Consider the following 21781-nt stretch of genomic DNA (forward strand, 5'->3'; position numbering starts at 1 on the left):
ATGCTAACGCTGGGTAACCATCAATGGAAAACGGATGCTTTCTGTTCCTTAGCACTAACATCCCTCACCACGAGAACTTGAAAAACCTGGACTGCTACATATTTTAGATTGACTATGGGGTTACCGCATGTTTCTCACAGCAGCCATCCTTATGGTCTGAATGAGATTGCTCATATATTGCTAAATTGTTGGCAGATTTGAACATTCAGCTCTGTGCTCATTAAGAGCTGGGTTGAGACTACCTGAATTCATTCTGTGACAGACCTTCCAGCTAGCAGAGAGAGGAGTCCTTCATCTCTTCCATTTGAACTGGATTCAAACCTGGTTTCCACAAGTGAAAGAATAGTACTGTTGACCAGATAACCATTTTATTGTATTACTAGCTGGAGTGCCCGGCGGTGCCGAGGCTTTTTCGAGGGCATGTTGTTGCTGGAGGAGAGAGAGAGAGAGCGACTGGGGGGAAGAGAGAGAGCGACTGGGGGGAAGAGAGAGAGCGACTGGGGGGAAGAGAGAGAGCGACTGGGGGGAAGAGAGAGAGCGACTGGGGGGAAGAGAGAGAGCGACTGGGGGGAAGAGAGGGAGCGACTGGGGGGAAGAGAGGGAGCGACTGGGGGGAAGAGAGGGAGCGACTGGGGGGAAGAGAGGGAGCGACTGGGGGGAAGAGAGGGAGCGACTGGGGGGAAGAGAGGGAGCGACTGGGGGGAAGAGAGGGAGCGACTGGGGGGAAGAGAGGGAGCGACTGGGGGGAAGAGAGGGAGCGACTGGGGGGAAGAGAGGGCGGGGGGAAGAGAGGGGAGGGAGGGCGGGGGGAAGAGAGGGGAGGGCGGGCGGGGGGAAGAGAGGGGAGGGAGGGCGGGGAGGGAGGGCGGGAGGGGAGGGGGAGGGAGGGCGGGGGGGGGGAGGGGAGGGGGAAGAGTCCCCGAGCCCCCTGATCCCCGTCCCCCCAAACTCGCGAGCCCCCTGATCCCCACCCCCCCCCCCGAACTCCCGAGGATGGCCCGCCGCCCCCCCCCACCCCCCCCCGCCCGAGGCTCGCCCTCCCCACAACCAAGCACCGAACTCCGGAGGCCCGACCTTCCGAGCTGGCTTCAAGACCGCCGATTGCGGCTTTGCGAGACAGCCGGCGGGCCCGGTTGCCGGGGTAACCCTTCACGCTCAGCAAGCCCCGGCCGAGATCCGCACTCCCGAGAGCCTCGCCCCGCCCCGCAGTCCCGAGAGCCCCACCCCCCGGCCGAGCCGGCTTGAAGTCCACCGATTGCGGCTGAGAGAGACGGCCGGCGGGCCCGGTTGCCGGGGTAACCCGCGCAGTCTGTGAAACCAAGAGAATTTTTTTTTTTTTTTTTTTTTAAAGCTGCCACGGAGAAGGAACGCGCAGTCTGTGAAAGCAACAGAATTTTTTTTTAATTTTTTTTTAATAAACTGGTGTTAAGAAGATGGGAGGCCATCTTGAAAGTTTTTTAATGTTTTTAAAAAGCTGCCACGGAGAAGGAATGCGCATTCTTGCTGAAAACACCAAAAGTTATTTTTTTTTAAACGGCTGTTAAGAAGATGGGACACCATCTTCATTGTGTTTTAACGTTTTAGACATTGTGTTTTGACGTTTTACACATTAAAAAAAAATCGCTCCTAACAAATAAACACACAGAAGGTGAGAATAAAGATGGCGGCCAGTCACCTCAGTTCAGAACGATACGGCCCGCCCACACAACAGTCTGGTGACCAAAGCGTAGGATTGGTCAATCGTCCCGTCACTCGACCGTAGGAGGGCCCGGCCGCACGCGGCAGCAACCCGGCGTACGATTGGTCGACCTCGAGGTCACTCTGTCGCTAATGAGCGGATAATGAGATGCTAATGAGCGGAATGTTGAAGGTTTTTCGGATACCGTGGGCGCGATTTTAGCCCGGCCGAAACGTAAATACGCTTAAGACCGTTTTGGAACGGTAAGCTTTCTTTCGACGTAACGCACGCGTAGGTACGCCCTGTAACTTTCGAGCGCATAGCCCGACAGACGCACACGTGAGGACAGACAGACAGACAGAAGGACAGACAGATCGACCACTTTATATATATATATATATATATATATATATATAGATATAGATACATGAGCTGGTACACTAATTAAATTTCAATTTTATTAAGAGAAGAATATTTTTTGTACAATCCTATGTGTTATAAAAAGTAATTATTACAAAATATTGCAATTTTGGGTGCAAAAGCCAAGTATGGAAATTTCTCATTAACGGGACATATACTATATTGACTTATTCAGTTGAAAGAATTGTCTGGTTAAAGTGAATAGTTGGAAAAGAATAGATAAATTCCCTTTCATTTCAGCACGGTGGCATAGTGGTTAGCACTGTTGCCTCACAGCGCCAGGGACCCGGGTTCGAATCCGGCCTCGGGTGACTGTGTGGAGTTTGCACATTCTCCCCGTGTTTGCGTGGGTTTCCTCCGGGTGCTCCGGTTTCCTCCCACAGTCCAAAGATGTGCGGGTTAGGATGATTGACTATGATAAATTGACCCTTAGTGTTAGGGGGATTAAATACGTGGGGTTACGGGGATAGGGTGGGATATGTGTTGGTTTAGGGGTTACGGGGATCGGGTGGGATATGTGTCGGTGCAGGCTCGATGGGCCGAAATGGCCTCTATCTGCACTGTGGGGTTTCTGTGATTCTGTGAACTGCTGGTAGATAGGGATAATGGAGACTGAGGTTGCTTCTTTTTATTTTCTTAAATCTTGCCAGTTCTCTATGGCAATATCTCCCTTCTGAAAGTATTGCCAGAGTAGGGTTCCTGTCACTCTCAGACACCTCGCCTAAGCAGACGTTATTTAAGTGTACACAGTGAATGTTAACAGACTATTTTATTGTGGGAGACTAATAGCAAAAAGCCCGATCCTTTGCTCTCTGTACGTCCACATTTCCAGCCGGATCGTTGAAGAATTATCAGGAGATTCGTTTCCCTTTGCCTAACCCAGGAACGCTGAAACACATTATAGCACTACTAAATCTTTTTATATTGTATGCTACTTTGTTCATAAATAGATGAATTACAGCAAAGGATATTCAAATAAATTTTGTTGTTCCACTGAACAGAGAACTCTTGTTATCATCTGGTGCAAACATGGTTTTAGAGATCAGTTAATAGCAATGGTGTCTGGATGCTGGTAGGATACTGTGCTTGCTGATTGAGATCAATACACATTAGAAAGTTCCCATTTTCTCCAAGTAGCATTTATCTAACCCTTGTCCTTCTGCAGCTGAGATTGGCCCGTATTTTCCGATCGCAGGCTTCCTGCGTGCAGATGCCTCCAATCTGGAAAAAATCTACGCCCTTACCTGAGGGCTCCGGCGGTCCGGACATTTCCGCTCCTGGGCGCCTCCTGGTGCGCGCGCGCACGCACAGAGTCCCAGGGGCGCAGGCAGTTCGCAAACGTACGTGGGCCATGGGGAACCAACGGAAGAAGGGAATCCCCCTTCATACTTTTGACAGTTCTCTCAGCTTAGACCTGTCAAAAGTATGAATGGGGATATCACAAAAAACACAATAAAACATTAAATACATTTTTTTTTAATCACATTTTTAAAATTAGTTGAAATTACATTAAATTAAATATTTTAAACAAAAATTTAATTTTTTGAAAAAAAATTGAAGTTTTTTACAGGGCTAAAAATAAACGTAACTTTTTTTTTAAAAATATTTTGAAATTATAAATGAGTGAAAATTTTTTTTTTTACTTTTATAAACTCTTTTGCTGGTAAAAGCAGGCCTTACGCTTTTACCAGGCGTAAGATTTTTGAAGGTTTTCAGCGGGCAGAGGTTCTGCAGAAAACGGAACTCTTCCCCCCACAGAGGCCCTTCTCCAGGGCAGGCAGAGGATCTCTCGAGGATTCTTGACAGATCGGAAGTGCCGGTTTTCAGCGCATACACAGCTCGTACACACCCATAGGGATCGGAAAATACGGGCCAAAGATTTTAAATGGGGATACAGTGCTGCATGTCTGTCATTTCCTTCCACTGAGTTTTATTTTAGGCAAAGGTGATTGGAAAGCATCACTTCCAGATAGGGCTGAGATTGTTTTATAGTCATCTTGTGCATTTGAACACAGGTATTGGGGAAATATTAAAGGTAATGGTTGTGTAATTTTGAAAAACTGCATAATTTCTCCTTTTTGTTGCGATCCAGCAAGTTTAGTCTCATAAAGCACATTAATTGTTCCTGCCTACTCACTTCCTGTAATTATACATGGATTATAACAGATTAACTGTACAGCAAATGGAGTTAATGGCAAATTGCCTCTATTTTCTCAACAATCTGCAGTTGTGTAAGATCTACACTGACACATTTTCAGGGTACAGTTGTTTACCAATTCAGATAATGCATACACTGCATATGATGATCCTCAATAAGGAAATGAGATGGTTTATGTTGAACAGAATAGATTTTACTTTGTTAGAGAATCCCAATGAGTCACAACCCTCTGAGTGAAGAAATTCCTCCACATCTCAGTCTTAAATGGCCGACCCCTTATCCTGAGACTATGCCTCCTAGTTCTAGACTCTCCAGCCAGGGGGAACAACCTCTCAGCATCTACCTTGTCAATCCCCTTCAGAATCTTATATGTTTCAATGCGATCACCTCTCATTCTTCTAAACTCCAGAAAGTATAGACCCAATCTACTGAATCTCTCCTCATAGAAAAGCCCTCTCATCCCAGGAATCAATCTAGTGAACCCGCCTCCAAGGCAAGTATATCCTTCCTCAGATAAGGAGACCAAAACTCTGCACAGTGCTCCAGATGTGATCTCACCAAAACCCTGTACAATTGTAGCAAGAACTAGTTACTCTTATACTCCAACCCCGTTACAATAAAGGCCAGCATGCCATTTGCATTCCTAATTGCTTGCTGTACCTGCATGCTAACTTTCCATATAAGGACACCTAAATCTCTCTGAACACCAACATTTCATAGTTTCTCACCATTTAAAAAATATTCTGTCTTTCTATTCTTCCTATCAAAGTGAATAACCTCCCGTTTCCCCACATTATACTCAATCTGCCACCTTATTGCCCACTCACTTAATCTGTCTATATCCCTTTGCAGGCTCTTTGTGTCCTCCTCACAGCTTACTTTCCCACCTAGCTTTGTATCATCAGCAAACTTGGATGCATTACACTCGGTCCTTTCACCTAAGTCATTAATATAGATTGTAAATAGCTGAGACCCCAGCACTGATCCTTGCGGCACCCCACGAGTTGCAGCCTGCCAACCTGGAAATGACCCGTTTATCCCTACTCTCTGTTTTCTGTCCGTTAACTAATCCTCTGTCCATGCTAATATATTACCCCCAACCCTATGAGCCCTTCTCTTGCGTAACAGCCTTTTATGTGGCACATTATCGAATGGCTTTTGGAAATCCAAATGTACTATATCCAATGGTTCCACTTTATCATGCTAATTACATCCTCAAAAAACTCTTAATAAATTTGTCAAACATGATTTCACTTTAATAAAACTGTTGACTCTGCCTAATCATGTGATTTTCTAAGTGCCCTGTTACCACTTCCTTAATAATGGATTCCAGCATTTTCCCAATGACTGATGTCAGGCTAACTGGCCCTGTTTTCTCACTCCCTCCTTTCTTGAATAGCAGGTTTACATTTGCTATCTTCCAATCCATTGGGACTGTTCTAAACACTAGGGAATTTTGGAAGATCACAACCAATGCATCCACTATCTCTGCAGCCACCTCTTTTCGAACCCTAGGATGTAGGCCATATTCTTCACAACATTATATGCCTCTTCTTTTAATCTAATACTATCCTTAACTTCTTTAGTTAGCCACAGATAGATCACTTTTCCCGTTGACTTTTTATTTTTCAATGGAATGTATATTCGTTGAGAATTTTGGAATATTTCTTTAAATGTTTACCACTGCTTATCTACCGTCATCCCTTTTAATGTAATTTCCCAATCTACCTTAGCCAACTCACTCCTGATACCTATGTAATTGGCTTTATTTAAGGTTAAGACTCTAGTTTCAGACTTAAGTATGTCACTCTCAAACCTTATCATATTATGATCACTCTTCCCCAGAGGATCCTTTACTATGAGATTACTAATTAACCCTGTCTCATTACACAATACAGGATCTAAAGTAGCCTGTTCCCTGGTTGGTTCCACAATGTATTGTTCTAGGAAACTGTCTCGGATGTATTCCAGGAACTCGTCCTCCAGACTACCTTTGTCAGTTGATTTACCCAGTCTATATGAAGATTAAAGTCCCCCACCCCAAATTTTGCATTAACGTTTTTACAAGCTCCTATTATTTCTTGATTAATACTCTGCCCAATGGTATAGGTACTGTGAAGGGGCCTATAAACTACTGCCACCAGTGTTTTCTGCCCCTTGTTATATTTCTTACCACTACCCATACTGATTCTACTTCTGATCTTCTGAGCCAAGATCCTTTTTCACTACTGACCTTATGTCATCCTTTATTATCAGGGCTACCCCCACCCCTCTTCCATTCTGCCTGTCTTTTCAAAACGTCAAGTACCCTGGAATATTTACTTCCCAACCTTGGTCACCTTGCAACCACATCTCTAATGGCGATTAGATCAAACCCATTTATCTCTATTTGTGCCACTAATTCGTCTATCTTGTTACGAAAGCTTCGTGCATTCAGATAATGAGCCTTTAATTTTAACTTTATTCCCTGTTCTCACCTTATTCGCTAATGCACCATTATTGCTAAACTTTCTGTCCCTTCTTGTCACACTCTGCTTATTTTTACCCAAATCGCTACACTGCTCCATTGCCTTGACTTTTATCTTTAGATTTCTAAATATCCCCTCACCTGACCCCCCACCCCCCCTGCCCTTTTTAGTTTAAAGCCCTATCTACAACCTTAGTTATTCGATCCGCCAGGACACTGGTCCCAACCCGGTTTAAGTGGAGCCTGTCCCAATGGAACTGCTCCCTCTTTCCCCAGTGCTGGTGCCAGTGGCCCATGAATCGAAACCCCTTCCTCCCACACCACTCTTTGAGCCACGCTTTTAACTCTCTGATCTGCTTGTCCCTATGCCAATTTGCATGTGGCTTGGGTAGCAATTCAGAGATGATTACCTTTGAGGTTCTGTGTTTTAATTTGGATCCTAGCTCCTCAAACTCCCTTAGCAGAACCTCATTCCTAGTTCTACCTATGTCGTCATTTCCATCATGGACCATGGCAACTGGATCCTCCCCCTGCTGCGAGATATCCTTAACCCTGGCAGGCAACACAGCCTTCAGAACTCCCGGTCACGGCTGCAGAGAACAGTATCTATCCCCCTGACTATGCTGTCCCCAATCACTACAGCATTCCTTTTCACTCCCCACTTGAATGGCCTCCTGTACCACGGTGCCCTGGTCAGTTTGCTCATCTAGCCTGCAGACTTTGTCCTCAACCACATAGGCAGCAAGAACCTCTTACCCAGGATTTTAGGTGTCAAAGCCTAGTTAATTCTTGTTCATACTTCTATCTGGAGTACTCCATGTAGTCACACACAGTTCTAAAATTATGCTCCCATTTACATTAGAGTTTTGCAATGAGGGGACTCTCAACTTTAACTGTTCTCTTGTTGCGATTTTGCATTTCATTCATTGGTCATAATGGTAAATGCAACATGTTGTAAATGTGTTACTTCATATGTAGTGTACTGATAAAAGTAAAGGATCATAGGGGAAATCTGAAAAGTTATGTATGTCCTATAGTTTGTAATTTAGTTAAAGTGATCTACATCATACTGAGGTCTAGTATAAAGCAATGCATTTTGGCACTATTGGTATTAACAGTGAGTTGCTGACTCTTCCAGTATTCTTTTGTCTATTCCTCCCCCACTTTACCTCATCATTGGCAGATGCATCTTCAGCTGTCTAGGCCCTACACTCTGGAATTCCCTCCCTAAACCTCTCTGCCTCTCCACCTCCTGCTCCTAATTTAAGTCCCTCCTTAAAACCCTCTCATTGACAACTGAAGCCTCATTGTACGCCATCAGTTTATTTATTTGTTATTGTTGCAGGTACTGGGTTGGATTCGGAATGGAGAATCCATGCTAAATGCAGGCCTCATCACTGCTAGCTCACTTCAGGAAGCTGAACAGCTACAGCGTGAGCATGAGCAGTTCCAACATGCCATTGAGGTAGGAAAGTGTCTATCAATAATGTGCTGTTATTGTACTGGTGGACAACTTAATTGTGTCTTGGAGCAATTTAGAGATTTTCCTAGTCCAACTCTGATACTTTCCTAGTCTAAAACCGAAATGTATTTCAAACATTTCACACATGGTTCAAAATATCAAGATGCCGTTTTCTCAAACGAAAAGAGAATGGTTATGTCCCGAAATAGGACCTATTTGTTTTGGCAGCCTACATCTTAATATTGTACATGGCTTGACTCCCCAAGCACAAAGCTTTGAGCTTAAATCTCAGAATTGCCAGTCTCTCCTCTTCAATTTTGTTGGTCGAGGTAACTTTAGTAGAAGTTCGCTAGGATGTACATGGAATGTTATGGAGAATCAAAGTGCTGCATGCTGTGATGGTAGGGAGGGAGGTCATGGAAAAGTCTGTTCATTCATGCCCCCAGGTAGGCAGGAGTTGGTGGTTATCTGCTCTATCACAAAGACTGTTTAAGAACATAAGAAATAGGAGCAGGAGTAGGCCATTCGGCCCCTCGAGCCTGCTCTGCCATTCAATAAGATCATAGCTGATCTTCTACCTCAACTCCATTTTCCTGCACTATCCTCATATCCCTTGATTCCCTCAACATCCAAAAATCTATCGATCTCTGTCTTGAATATATTCAATGACTGAGCCTTCACAGCCCTATGGGATAGAGAATTCCAAAGATTCACCACCATCTGAGTGAAGAAATTTCTGCTCATCTCAGTCCTAAATGGCCGACCCCATATTCTAAGACTGTGACCCATGGTTCTAGACTCCCCAGCCAGGGGAAACATCCTCCCTGCATCTACCCTGTCAAGCCCTGTAAGAATTTTGTATGTTTCAATGAGATCACCTCTCAATCTTCTAAACTCTAGAGAATATAGACCGAGTCTACTCGATCTCTCCTCAGAATTATCCCCCCATCCCAGGAATTAGTCTGGTGAACCTTTGTTGCACCCCCTCTATGGCAAGTATATCCTTCCTTAGGTAAGGAGACCACAACTGTCCACAATACTCCAAGTGTGGTCTCACCAGGGCTCTATATAATTGCAGTAAGATGTCTTTACTCTTATACTCAAATCCTCTTGTAATAAAGGCCTACATACCATTTGCTTTCCTAATTGCTTGCTGTACCTGCATGTTAACTTTCAGTGATTCATATACAAGAACACCCAGGTCCCCGTGAACACCAACATTTCCCAATCTCTCACCATTTAAAAAATACTCTGCTTTTCTATTTTTCCTACCAAAGTGGATAACTTCACAATTCTCCACATTATATTCCATTTGCCATGTTCTTACCAACTCACTTAGCTTGTCTATATCCCCTTGAAGCCTCTTTGCATCCTCCTCACAACTTACATTCCCACTCAGCTTTGTATCATCAGCAAACTTGGATATATTACATTTGGTCCCCTCATCTAAATCATTGATGTAGATTGTGAATCGCTGAGGCCCAAGCACTGATCTCCATTAGTTGCAGCCTGTCAACCCGAAAATGACCCGTTTATTCCTACTCTCTGTTTTCTGTCAGTTAACCAATCCTCAATCCATGCTAGTATATTACCCCCAATCCCATGAGCCCTAATTTTGTTTAGTAACCTCTTGTGTGGCACCTTATCGAATGCCTTCTGAAAATCCAAATACACCACATCCACTGGTTCCCCCTTATCTATTCTGCTAGTTACAACCTCAAAAAAATCTTAACAGATTCATCAAACATGATTTCCCTTTCACAAATCCGTGTTGACTCTGTCCAATCCTATTATTATTTTCTAAGTGCCCTGTTACCACGTCCTTAATAATAGATTCTAGCATTTTCCCTACTACTGATGTCAGGCTAACTGGTCTGTAGTTCCCCGTTTTCTCTCTTCCCTCCTTTCTTAAATAGTGGGGATACATTTGCTACCTTCCAATCCGCGGGAACCGTTCTAGCATCTATGGAACTTTGCAAAATGACAACCAATGCATCCACTATCTCTATAGCCAGCTTTTTCAAAACCCTAGGATATAGGCCATCAGGTCCAGGGGATTTATCGGCTTTCAGTCCCATTAATTTCTCCAGTACTTTTTTTTTACTAATAATTTCTTTTAGTTCCTCATTCTCTCAAGACACTTGGTTCTCCACCATTTCCAGGAAGTTTTTTGCATCGTCTTCCGTGAAGACAGACACAAAGTATTTGTTTAATTTCTCTGCCATTACCTTATTCTCCATTATAATTTCTCCTGTCTCAGCCTGTAAGGGACCCGCATTTACTTTCGCTAATCTTTTCCTTTTTACATACTTTTACACTGTTACAGAAGCTTTTACAGTGTGTTTTTATGTCTCTCGCTAGATTACGCTCATTCTATTTTCCCTTTCTTTATCAATTTCTTGGTCCTCCTTTGCTGAATTCTAAAATCCTCCCAATCCTCAGGCTTACTACTCTTTTTGGCAACACCTTAGAAGCCTCTTCCTTTGACCTAATACTATCTTTAACTTCTTTTGTTAGCCACGGTTGGACCACTCTTCCTGTGGGGTTTTTGTGCCTTAAAGGAATGTAATTTGTTGTAAATTATGTATTAATTTTTTTTATGCCGGCCATTGCTTGTCTACCGTCATACCTTTTTAATGTAGTTTCCCAATCTACCGTAGCCAACTCGCCCTTCATACCTACGCAGTTTGCTTTGTTTAGATAAAGACCCGAGTTTCGGATTGAACAAAATCAGTTTCAAACTCAATATAAAATTTTATCATATTATGGTCACTCTTCCATAAAGGCCCCTTTACTACAAGGTTATTAATTGCAGACATTCCCTGTATTCATCCTCCACACTATTTCTGCAAATTTGGTTTGCCCAGTCTATATGTAGATTAAAGTCCTCCATGATTACAGTATTACCCTTGTTACATGTGCCCCCTTCATTAGCTTAAAGCCCTGTCTACTGCCCTAGTTATTCGGTTTGGCAGGACACAGGTCCCAGCCCGGTTTAAGTGGAGCCCGTCCCAACGGAACAGCTCCCTCTTTCCCCGGTACTGGTGCCAATGCCCCATGGACTGAAACCCCTTCCTCCCACACCACTCTTTGAGCCAGGCATTTAAACCTCTAATCTGTTTGTCCCTATGCTAATTTGCGCGTGGCTCAGGTAACAATGCAGAGGTTCTGCTTTTTAATTTGAATCCTAGCTCCTCAAACTCCCTCAGCAGAACCTCATTCCCAGTTCTAACTATATCGTTGGTTCCTACGTGGACCATGACAACTGGATTGAGGACTGAGATGAGGAGAAATTTCTTCACTCAGAGGGTGGTGAATCTCTGGAATTCTCTACCCCAGAGGGCTTTGAAGGCTCAGTCATTGAATATATTCAAGGCAGAGAGGATAGATTTTTGAATATTAAGGGAATCAAGGGATATGGGGATAGTTCAGGAAAGTGGAGATGAGGTAGAAGATCAGCCATGATATTGAATGGTGGAGCAGGCTAGAACGGCCAAATGGCCTACTCTTACTCCTATTTGTTATGTTCTTATGGATCCTCCCCCTTCCAATCCAAGTTCTCCTCCAGCCGTGAGGATATGTCTTTAACCCTTTAAGGTTATGCAGGCAGCATAACCTTCGGAACTCTTGGTTGCGGCTGCAGAGAACAGTATCTATCCCCCTGACTATACTGTCCTCTACCACAACTACATTCCCTTTCACTCCCCCCACTTGAATGGCCTCCTGCATCATGGTGCCATGGTCAGCTTCCTCATCCATCCTGCAGGCTTTACCCTCATCCACACAGGCAGCAAGAACCTCATACCTGTTGGCCAAGGGCAAAGGCTGAAGCTCCTCCAGCACTGAACCTGGGGTCCCCTTTACTGCTTGAGTTGCAGTCACACCCTCCTGTCCCTGACCACTAACCAGACTGTACCACTACTTAACCTAAGGGGTGTGACTGCTTCCTGGATCAAAGTGCCCAGGTAACTCTCCCCACCCCTGATGCCCTGCAATGTCTGCACCTCAGACTCCAGCTCAAAACTCTGAGCTGAAGTTCCTCAAGATGCAGGCAGTTACTGCAAACATGGTTGTCCAGGATCACTATGCTCTCCACAAACTCCCACATGCTGCAGTTGCGGCACACCACTTGCACTGCCATCACTATATGACCTTGTTTTATTTAATTAAATTTGAAATTGGGTAACTTAGTTTACAGTGTAGTTTCTTGACTACTTACTTGATCGAGATTAAGTTATGGGTACTGAAATTAAATGTCTACCTATAACACAAAGCACTACAAGTAGTGCAGGCAAAAAGCAACAACTCCTTCCCCCGTAACAGAGCCGGGACCAATATATTCTCAGGGAGGTTTGCTAGTGCTGTTGGGCAGGGTTTAAACTAGTTTGGCAGGGGGGTGGGCACCTGCATATAGGAGTAGAAAAGAAGAATAAGGTGCCTAAAAAAGTGAGTGTGTTGGATAGTACTAGAGAAGAAAGTAGTGCTAGAGGCGGAAGTAGTATCATATTAGATAGGAGCAGACTAAGAAAGACTATAAAAAATTCAAAAATGGGTTTAAAATGCATGTATGTTAACGCACAAAGTGTGGTGAATAAGGTTGGTGAGCTACAAGTACAATTAGCCGTGTGGCAATATGATGTTGTGGCAATAACGGAAACGTGGCTTAAAAAAGGTGAGGACTGGGCACTTAATATTCAAGGGTGCAAGGTGTTCAGAAAAGATAGGGAAGGAAGAAAGGGAGGTGGGGTGGCAGTGCTGATTAAGGAAGACATTGTAGTGTTGGAAAGGGAGGATGTTCTTGAGGGGACAAGGATAGAATCTATTTGGTTAGAGTTGAGGAGCAAAAAAGGTATGATCACGCTATTGGGGGTATTCTATAGGCCTCCAAATAGTGAGATGGGGTAGAGGAGCAAATCTTCAGGGAAATCGCAGAGATATGCAAGAGCTATAGAGTGGTGATATTGGGGGACTTTAATTACTCAAATATCAATTGGGATAATGCTAGGGTAAAGGGAAAGGAGGGGGAGGAATTTCTGAAATGTGTTCAGGAGAATTTCCTTGACCAATATGTTCTTGGCCCAACTAGGAAGGAGGCATTGCTAGATCTGGTGCTGGGGAATGAGGTGGGCCAGGTCGACCAAGTGTCTGTGGGAGAACACTTGGGTACGAGTGATCATCGTATCATAAGATTTAGATTAGCAATGGAGAGGAGCAAGGAACAATCTAGAGTGGAACTTCTAAACTGGAATTAGGCTAACTTCAATGGGTTGCAAAAGGATCTAGCTAGGGTAAAATGGAACCAAAGACTGACGGGAAAAACTGTAATGGAACAATGGATGATCTTTAAGGAGGAGATGTTCCAAGTACAGGATGGGTACATTCCAACAAAAGGGAAGGGTAAGGGAACCAAAGCAAGGGCTCCTTGGATGATGAGGGAGATAGAGAAGATGATGAAACAAAAAAAGAGGGTGTATGATGCATGACAGGTGAATTCGTCAGGGGAGAACCAGACCAAATACAATAACTTGAGAGGGGAAGTGAAGATGAAAATAAGATTGGCAAAAGAGAGAATATGAGAGTAGAATGGCGGTTAACATAAAAGGGAACCCCAAAATCTTCTACCGGCGGGTAGTAAGAGGCGGGGTGGGGCCGATTAGGGACAAAGAAGATGATGGCCAGAAATTCGGGTCCCAACGCGTGAGTATGCACGGGGTACTCACCCGTAGGCCCAACGAAAGTGCCGGTTTCGTGCATGCGCGGGAAACCGGCACTTCCGTTCCCCTGAAAGAAGGGGTTGACAGGTGGAACATGTGTGCCGGAGAGGCAGCGTGTGCGCATCGAACTTACGTTTTTTTTGCAGGTTTCTCCGAGAGGTTAAGTCTCTAGCAGTTACACTTTTAAAAAGCAGGCGCAAGGCCTGCTTTTAACAAGGTAAGTGGTGAATTAATTAAAATTAAAACATTTTTTCCACAGGTTTATTATTTTTAAATACTTTAAAGAAAGGTAAGTTTATTTTTAGCCCCGTTAGAAAATGTAATTCATTTTTTCAAAAATTTAAATTATTGTTTAAAATAGTTATTTCATGTAATTTATAGTTTTTTTAAAAATGTGATTTAAAAAAAAAAATTATTTGAAGTTTTAGTGGTGTTTTGGGGCTTGTAATATTTATAGGTTTGACAGCTCTTCCTGTCAAACTTATGAATGAAGCATTCCCTGCTACCAGTGGCTCTCCATGGCCCACGTGATCCCAGGGGGTGCACCAAACTAACTGCGCCCCTGGGATACGCAAGCACTATGCGTCGGCAGTTGGAGGAGGCCCAGGATCGGAATCCCATGCGGGCCCACAGCTCAACGGCCGGCGTGCTAGGTAAGTGCAGGTCGGGGGCTTGCACCCGCGGGAAGCCCCCGACCCGAATTTCTGGGCCGAAATAGCCTTAGAAGCGCAGGGCAAGGCTAGAATACTCAGTGAGTACTTTGTATCAGTGTTTACTAAGGAGGTGGATGCTGACAAAATATCAGTTGAAGTGGAAAAGGTAGAAGCAATGGAAGGGGTGAAAATTGATAGACAGGATGTACTAGAAAGGCTGGGTATGCTTAGAGTGGATAAGTCGCCTGGTTCAGATGGCTTGCATCCCAGGTTTCTAAGGAAATTGGGGGAGGAGATAGGGGAAGGGCTTGCCATAATTTTTCAATCTCCCCTAGATGTGGGGGAGGTGCCTTGATGAAGTAACAGGGAGGATTGATGAAGGGACTACAATGGATGTTGTCTACATGGATTTTAGGAAGGTGTTTGACAAAGTACCACATAGAAGGTTCGTTAACAAAATTGAGGCTCAGGGAATAGGTGGGCCAGTGGCAGCTTGGATAAGGAATTGGCTTAAGGACAGAAAGCAGCGAGTTGTGGTAAATGGCTGTTTTTCAGATTGGAGGATGGTAGACAGTGGTGTTCCCCAAGGGTCAGTGCTGGTGCCACTGCTTCTTTTGATATATATAAATGACCTGGATATTGGAATACAGAGTAGAATTTCTAAATTTGCTGATGACACCAACTTGGGGGTGTGGCAAACAGTGAGGATGATACCAATGGACTGCAGCAGGACATAGAAATGCTAGCAGAATGGGCAGACAAGTGGTAGATGGAATTTAATATAGAGAAGTGTGAGGTGATGCATTTTGGCAGAAGGAACAGGGAGAGGCAATATATACTTAATGGCACAGTTTTAAAGAGGAATTAATGTGCATAGGTTCCTGAAGGTGGCAGGACATATTGAGAGAGTGGTTAGCAAAGCATATGGGATCTTGGGCTTCATAAATAGAGGTATTGAGTACAAAAGCAGAGAAGTTATGCTGAACCTTTATAAAGGGCTGGTTAGGCCACAGTTGGAGTATTGCGTCCAGTTCTGGTCACCACACTTTCGGAAGGATGTGAAGGCCTTTGAGAGGGTGCAGAGGAGATTTACCAGAATGGTTCCGGGAATGGGGGATCTTAGCTACAAGGACAGGTTGGAGAAGCTGGATTTGTTTTCATTAGAGCAAAGGAGGTTGAGGGGTGATTTGATAGAGATGTACAAGATTATGACGGGTTTGGATAGGCTAGATGGGGAAAGGCTGTTCCCACTAGTTGATGGTACAAGGACCAGGGGACACAGATTTAAGGTTTTGGGCAAGCGATACAGTGGGGATGTGAGGAAAATCTATTTTACACAGCGAGTGGTGAGGAACTGGAACTCGCTGCTGACGGAAGTGGTGGAAGCGGAGACATTCAATGTTTTCAAGGGGAGACTGGATAGGCACTTGAGGGAAATAAACTTGCAGGGCTACGGGGATAGAGCGGGGGAATGGAACCGACTGGATAGCTCTATGGAGAGCCGGCACGGATTTGATGGGCCGAATGGCCTCCTTCTGTGCCGTTATGACTTTGACTTTTCTCCAAATTCCCACTCTTTCCAAATTCCCAAATAAAACACTCTGTTTAAGTACACCCTGTTACATTGCCCACCTCTGCCTCTACTTCAGACATTCAAACCCTATTTGTGCATTTGTTACCTCCAGACTTGACTACCCCAATGCACTCTCTATCAGCCTCCAATCTTCCTCCGTCCACACACTCCAGCTCGTCCAAACCTGTGCTGATCCTATCTAGCTGTTAGCCCTTTACTCACTAACATATATTCGCCCCCAGTTCACCATGATCTTAAATTTGAATTTTTGTCCTTACTTCTAAATGGCCTTGCCTCTTTGTACCTCTGTAACCTCCCCACCCTGCCCTTCTGAAATTCTCTGCCCCTCTGAGTCCAGCCTCTTTTCATTTCCTTGCCCTACGCCTCACCATTGGTGACTATGCCTTCAGTCACCTATGTCCCAGTCTCTGGAATTCCATCCCAAATCTCTTCGCCTCTCCAATTTCCTCCTCTCTTTTAAGATCCTCCTCAAATCCCTCCTCTTTGATAAAGCCTTGCATCACCCCTCGCAAATCTCTCTCTCTCTTGGTCTTGGCATCTGATTTTCCCAACACCTCTGTGAAAGGCCATGGGACATTTAAGGGTATTATATAAATGCAAGTTGTTGGTGAGCAGCAGAAAAGAAAAGAATTGTATAAAAATGCCTCGATCACAACAAGAATTGTCCAATTCAGAAGATAATTTGCCTAATTCTCATTGGACAGCTGTTTATCTACATTTATAGTCAATCTTTAAAATCTTGCGCATTATCTGAAGTCTAAGTTCACAAATGGAGTCAACAAATTATTTATATATTCCTATTGTGAACTTTTGGGGAGATAATTGAAAGAATTGGACATTGGCATTTTAATATGCTACTGGAATTATCTATTAAATAAGCTAGTTTTATTAGATTTATTTATTTTAATAGCAAAGCTCTTGAAATAAAGATGAAATAGTAGTGTTTTGTGGATTGCAAGAGATTTTGTATTTTGCTCTCTTCCTTTTCAGTCGTCTCGTATTATTACATGCAATAGTGCAGCTGAGAGGGAAGCTGGAAAAGCTGACAGGCCATTTGAAACTGCCAATCAAGGAATGCAATTCCTTAGTTCAGGGTGACCAGCTTCTTTTTATTCCCCTCTTACTGTGAAGAAGCACATGATGGCTGATGTGAGTGACACTATGTGGCAGTGTGGAGCAGAGCACTCCTTCAGAGCCTGGATGTGCCTTGAAGTGGGAAATTATCAGAAATAATGTAGACACGCTGCCACTCTTATAACTAGGTCTGAGGGGATTCACACCAGTGTCAAACTTTGCGGCTTTTACCCCAGGTAATGGAGCTCTGCTGAGCCCTATTTACTCCTCAGTGAGATACAGTCATTCACAGGATTCATTATTGCTAGGCAGCTTTTTCTTGTTATCACGACATCATTTTTCTCCTGATGCTATGTTGCTAAAACCAGCAGACATCTTTTGGCTATGTAATAGGATTAGTCACAAACTTATATAGAACTAGCTGGAGTGCCCGGCGGTGCCGAGGCTTTTTCGAGGGCATGTTGTTGTTGGAAGAGAGAGAGCGACTGGGGGAGAAGAGAGAGAGCGACTGGGAGGGAAGAGAGAGAGCGACTGGGGGGGAAGAGAGAGAGCGACTGGGGGGGAAGAGAGAGAGCGACTGGGGGGGAAGAGAGAGAGCGACTGGGGGGGAAGAGAGAGAGCGACTGGGGGGGAAGAGAGAGAGCGACTGGGGGGGGAAGAGAGAGAGCGACTGGGGGGGAAGAGAGAGAGCGACTGGGGGGGAAGAGAGAGAGCGACTGGGGGGGAAGAGAGAGAGCGACTGGGGGGGAAGAGAGAGAGCGACTGGGGGGAAAGAGAGAGAGCGACTGGGGGGGAAGAGAGAGAGCGACGGGGGAAGAGAGAGAGCGACGGGGGGGGAAGAGAGAGAGCGACTGGGGGGGGAAGAGAGAGAGCGACTGGAGGGGAAGAGAGAGCGCGACTGGGGGGGGGAAGAGAGAGCGATTGGGGGGGGAGAGAGAGAGAGCGACGGGGGGGGAAGGTGGCCCAATGGACCCCTGCGAAGGAAGGAAGAAGGTAAGCTCTCCCTCCCTGTCCCACCCCCTCTTTCCCTCCCTCACCCTCTCTCGCTCCCTCCCCCGTCTCTCCCTGCTTTACTCTCTCTCCCCCTGTCCTCTCCCTCCCTCCCTCACCCTCTCCCTCCCTCCCCCTCTCTCTCTCGCTCCCTCCCCCTGACTCACCCTGCTTTACTCTCTCTCCCTCCCTCCCCCCCTTGTCCTCTCCCTCACCCTCTCCCCTCCCCCACCCTCTCTCTCTCCCCCCTCCCTCCCTGCCCCTCTCCTCACTCTCCCTCTCCCTCCCTATTTATCTGTCTCTCTGACGTCTGTCTGTTGACTGTTCCCCTCTGCTACTCCAGGCCCCGCCGTCCGCCCGCTCTCCGGGGCAAGGTAAGAGCCGGGCTCCGGCCCCACACCCACACCGCCAGGGATCAGCACCCGGGGAACACGCCCGCCGCCCAACGTGAACAACAAACACCCTCCTCACCTGTCACGGAGTTGAAGTCTCCGAAAGTGGCCACGGTGCCCCGGGCCTCTTCCCCCGCGCATTCAGGAGGCGCGGGGAAGAGAGAGAGAGAGAGAGACTGGGGGGGAGAGTGAGACACTGCCGCGCACCTGCTCCGCGGAGCTCCGTGCCCGCCCCTCCAGCCTTCACAAAGATGGCGGCGATCGGGGGCCGCTTGTTGACTGGGGCCGGGAGGTGTCTAGCTCGGGCGTGGGTGCGGAGGAGAGGCCCAGGCTTCGAGGCCTGCAAAAACGGTGAAAGGTAGGAAAATTATAGAGGTTAGAGAAAAGATGTACAAATTAATTAACTTTTTTAAAAAACAATTTGGCCTAGAAATTCAGTTGAGGCCCGCCAGCAGGCTAATGCCCAAAAGTTAGCGCTGCGCGCGGAGCCAGGTGCGCCCGTCAGATATTCGGCTTTTGCGCCCCAAGTCGGAACCGGGCGCTATTCCAGGGTGTGCCCGCCCCCGCTTGGGGGCGCTGAAACTGAATTTCTGCGCTGTAGGCCCCGCTGCGCCACCCGCTGCGGAGCGGCAGGCTGCGGTACTGCAGGCCTCCTCCTTCTCTTAATGGGGAGGTGCCTGCAACAGCGAGATCGCCGCTGGATTGTGCCGGCAAATGAGCCCAGCAGCACGGAGAAGTGCCGGGCTCGCGGAAAGCAGCCGGCAATGCCGCGGGGGGTGGGTGGAGGAGGCCGGGGAAGGAGGTGCGGGCAGGCGGCCGCCGAAAAAGCGGCCGGCCGCACCTCCACCTTAAAGCGCCCCAGTAGCGCAGCAGTACGGCCCCGTTTTTCAATCGCTGTTTGCAGCCGCTGCAGAAGAGGCGGCCGCAACTAAATATGGGGTTTGGGCCGGAAGCGGGGCGAAACCGGGGCACTGCGCACACCGATGACGTCATCGGTGTTGGCGCAGCGCTACCGGCTACCGCCGCCATTACCGCAGCGCTGAATATCAGCGCACCCTCTTACACTGGCGCAGAAACCCTATTTGGGCGGTAACTGGGCGCAAAGCCCACTGAATTTCTAGCCCTTTGTGTTTTAAAAGCAACTTTTTTTTTGCTGGAAATGTATATTTGAAAAGAAACACGCAGAAAGCGGGAAAAAGAGATGAACAGTTTGGAATCAAAATGGCGGCCGCTCACCTCGGTTCAGAACGATAAGGCCCGCCCACACACGCACCGATTGGTCGACCGTCATGTCACCGAAGCGTAGGATTGGTCAATCGTCCTGTCGCTCGACTCTAGGAGGGCCCGCCCGCACGCGCGACGAACACGCCCCCGCCACGCAGCGATTGGTCGACCGTCGGGTCGGTCGACCATACGATTGGTCGACCTTAATGTCACTCTATGCTAATGAGCGGATAATGAGCGGAATTTTGAACGTTTTTTGGATACCGCGGGCACAATTTTTGTCTCGCCGAAACGTAAATACGCTTATGACCGTTCCGGAATCGTAAGCTTTCGTTTGATGTAACGCACGTGTAGGTACGCTCTATAACTTTAGAGTGTATAGCCGGACAGACAGACAGACAGACAGACAGATAGATAGATAGATAGATATAGATAGATGTACAGCACAGAAGCAGGCCATTTGGCCCAGCTGGTCCATGCTGGTGTTTATGCTCCACATGAGTCTCCTCCCACCTGACTACAATTCACCCTTTGAATATCTAGCTTCCCCTTAAATACATCTGTGCTATTCGCCTCAGCTACTCTGTGGTAGCGCATTCCATATTCTAACCATTCTCTGGGTTAAAATGATCAAAAAGAGACTATTTATTACCAGCAGGGAAACCATAAATATTGAATTCCATTTTAACGCCGGTCTGCAAGTGCCCATAGTGAAAGAGAAATAGAAATATTTTGCACTATAAATTCAATTGAAAACAGTGTAGTGGCTAAATTGTGGACTCTTAGAAGGAAACCAGAGTCAAAATCATATTAAGTGAGTTACATGATGGTTTTTCTAACCTTTTCTCTGAAATGGGTTGTTCTAATTTGCTGTGTACCTAGTGCAAGCTCTCTTTTAAGAACGTTAATATAATTTCATAATGGCTTGGGCTGCTGAATACTGGGAGGAGTAAAAACAAGCTATTTTTGTTTCAGTGATGTAGATCTGTTGTTTGGGAGAGTAAACTGGTTGGTGGTCGTAGCAACTGATAGTCTGAACTTCTGCAGTTGTGGTGACAGCTTGGATGAAAACACCTCGAAGTTGGTATTATCTCCACCACAGGAGCCTGTTCCATTTCCCTAGTTTTTTCTTCCCATCCCCTTTCTCACATTTTTCCACAGTACACACCAACCTGGACTGAGAACAGACCAATGAGCCTACTGCAAGATTTCTGCTGATAGATGTTTTAATCTCTGTGCTAGGAGGCGAATGATGGCATTAGTTGATGACTTGCCTTCTGATATTTGCCCATCGTCTTGTTTGCTTTGCACCTTTATCCGACATACAGCTGAAATGAGGAGCTCATGGACTCATCTAGGGAATAGTGGGGAATGGTCTATTGGTTCCCAAGTTTTCAGATAAAAGGCACCAGAATTCTGGCATCAACTGATAAAAATGGTTAATACAATGTGAAACCTACTGGATAGACATTTTGTTTTCAGCACCACCTGACAACAGTCTGACTCTCCCCTCCCCAGCTTGACTATTCTTCTCAATCTGCACTTTCAGCACTGCTACAGACCAAACTGTACATTGTATTTTGCCAATCTTGAAGACCAAAGAGCCATGCAGTCCCTGGCTCCTCTAACTTAAGTATCACTGGAAAAACCTAGGATGCTCAAATTCATTTTTGACTGTTAATTATAATGATCAAATCTGTTTTTCAGCTGTCTGTTCCCATTGTTCAGGTTTTCGGCAGTTATAAAAAGGATGTATATTTTGGAAGCCATAAAGTTGCTGATTTTTAACCATTTTAAAATTGCCATTAACCATTTGAAAAAAATACATTAACTAAATGTGGTGATTTAGATTTTTCTTTGTATTAGTGCCTAGACACATTTTAGAAAAGATTGCTTGCAGTGTTGTTAAATTTTTTCCAAAATGGAAGCTGTGCTCGTGATCATTTAAAAACACG

The 21781-nt window shown here is 45.7% G+C and overlaps 1 protein-coding gene across 5 annotated transcripts in view; it reads left to right on the forward strand.

The window, feature by feature from the left end:
- LOC147117613 (triple functional domain protein) overlaps positions 1-21781 on the forward strand; it is an 862300-nt gene that overhangs the window by 438285 nt on the left and 402234 nt on the right. For all 5 annotated transcript variants that reach the window (XM_085988742.1, XM_085988743.1, XM_085988739.1 and 2 more), the window contains one exon: positions 8069-8188. In XM_085988742.1, coding sequence (XP_085844868.1) covers positions 8069-8188 — 120 coding nt within the window. The remainder of the gene's footprint in view (positions 1-8068; positions 8189-21781) is intronic.

This window comes from Somniosus microcephalus, chromosome 5 (genome assembly GCF_052327205.1).
Source record: "Somniosus microcephalus isolate GS21.2 chromosome 5, FLI_Smic_1.0, whole genome shotgun sequence".
Taxonomy (NCBI): domain Eukaryota; kingdom Metazoa; phylum Chordata; class Chondrichthyes; order Squaliformes; family Somniosidae; genus Somniosus; species Somniosus microcephalus.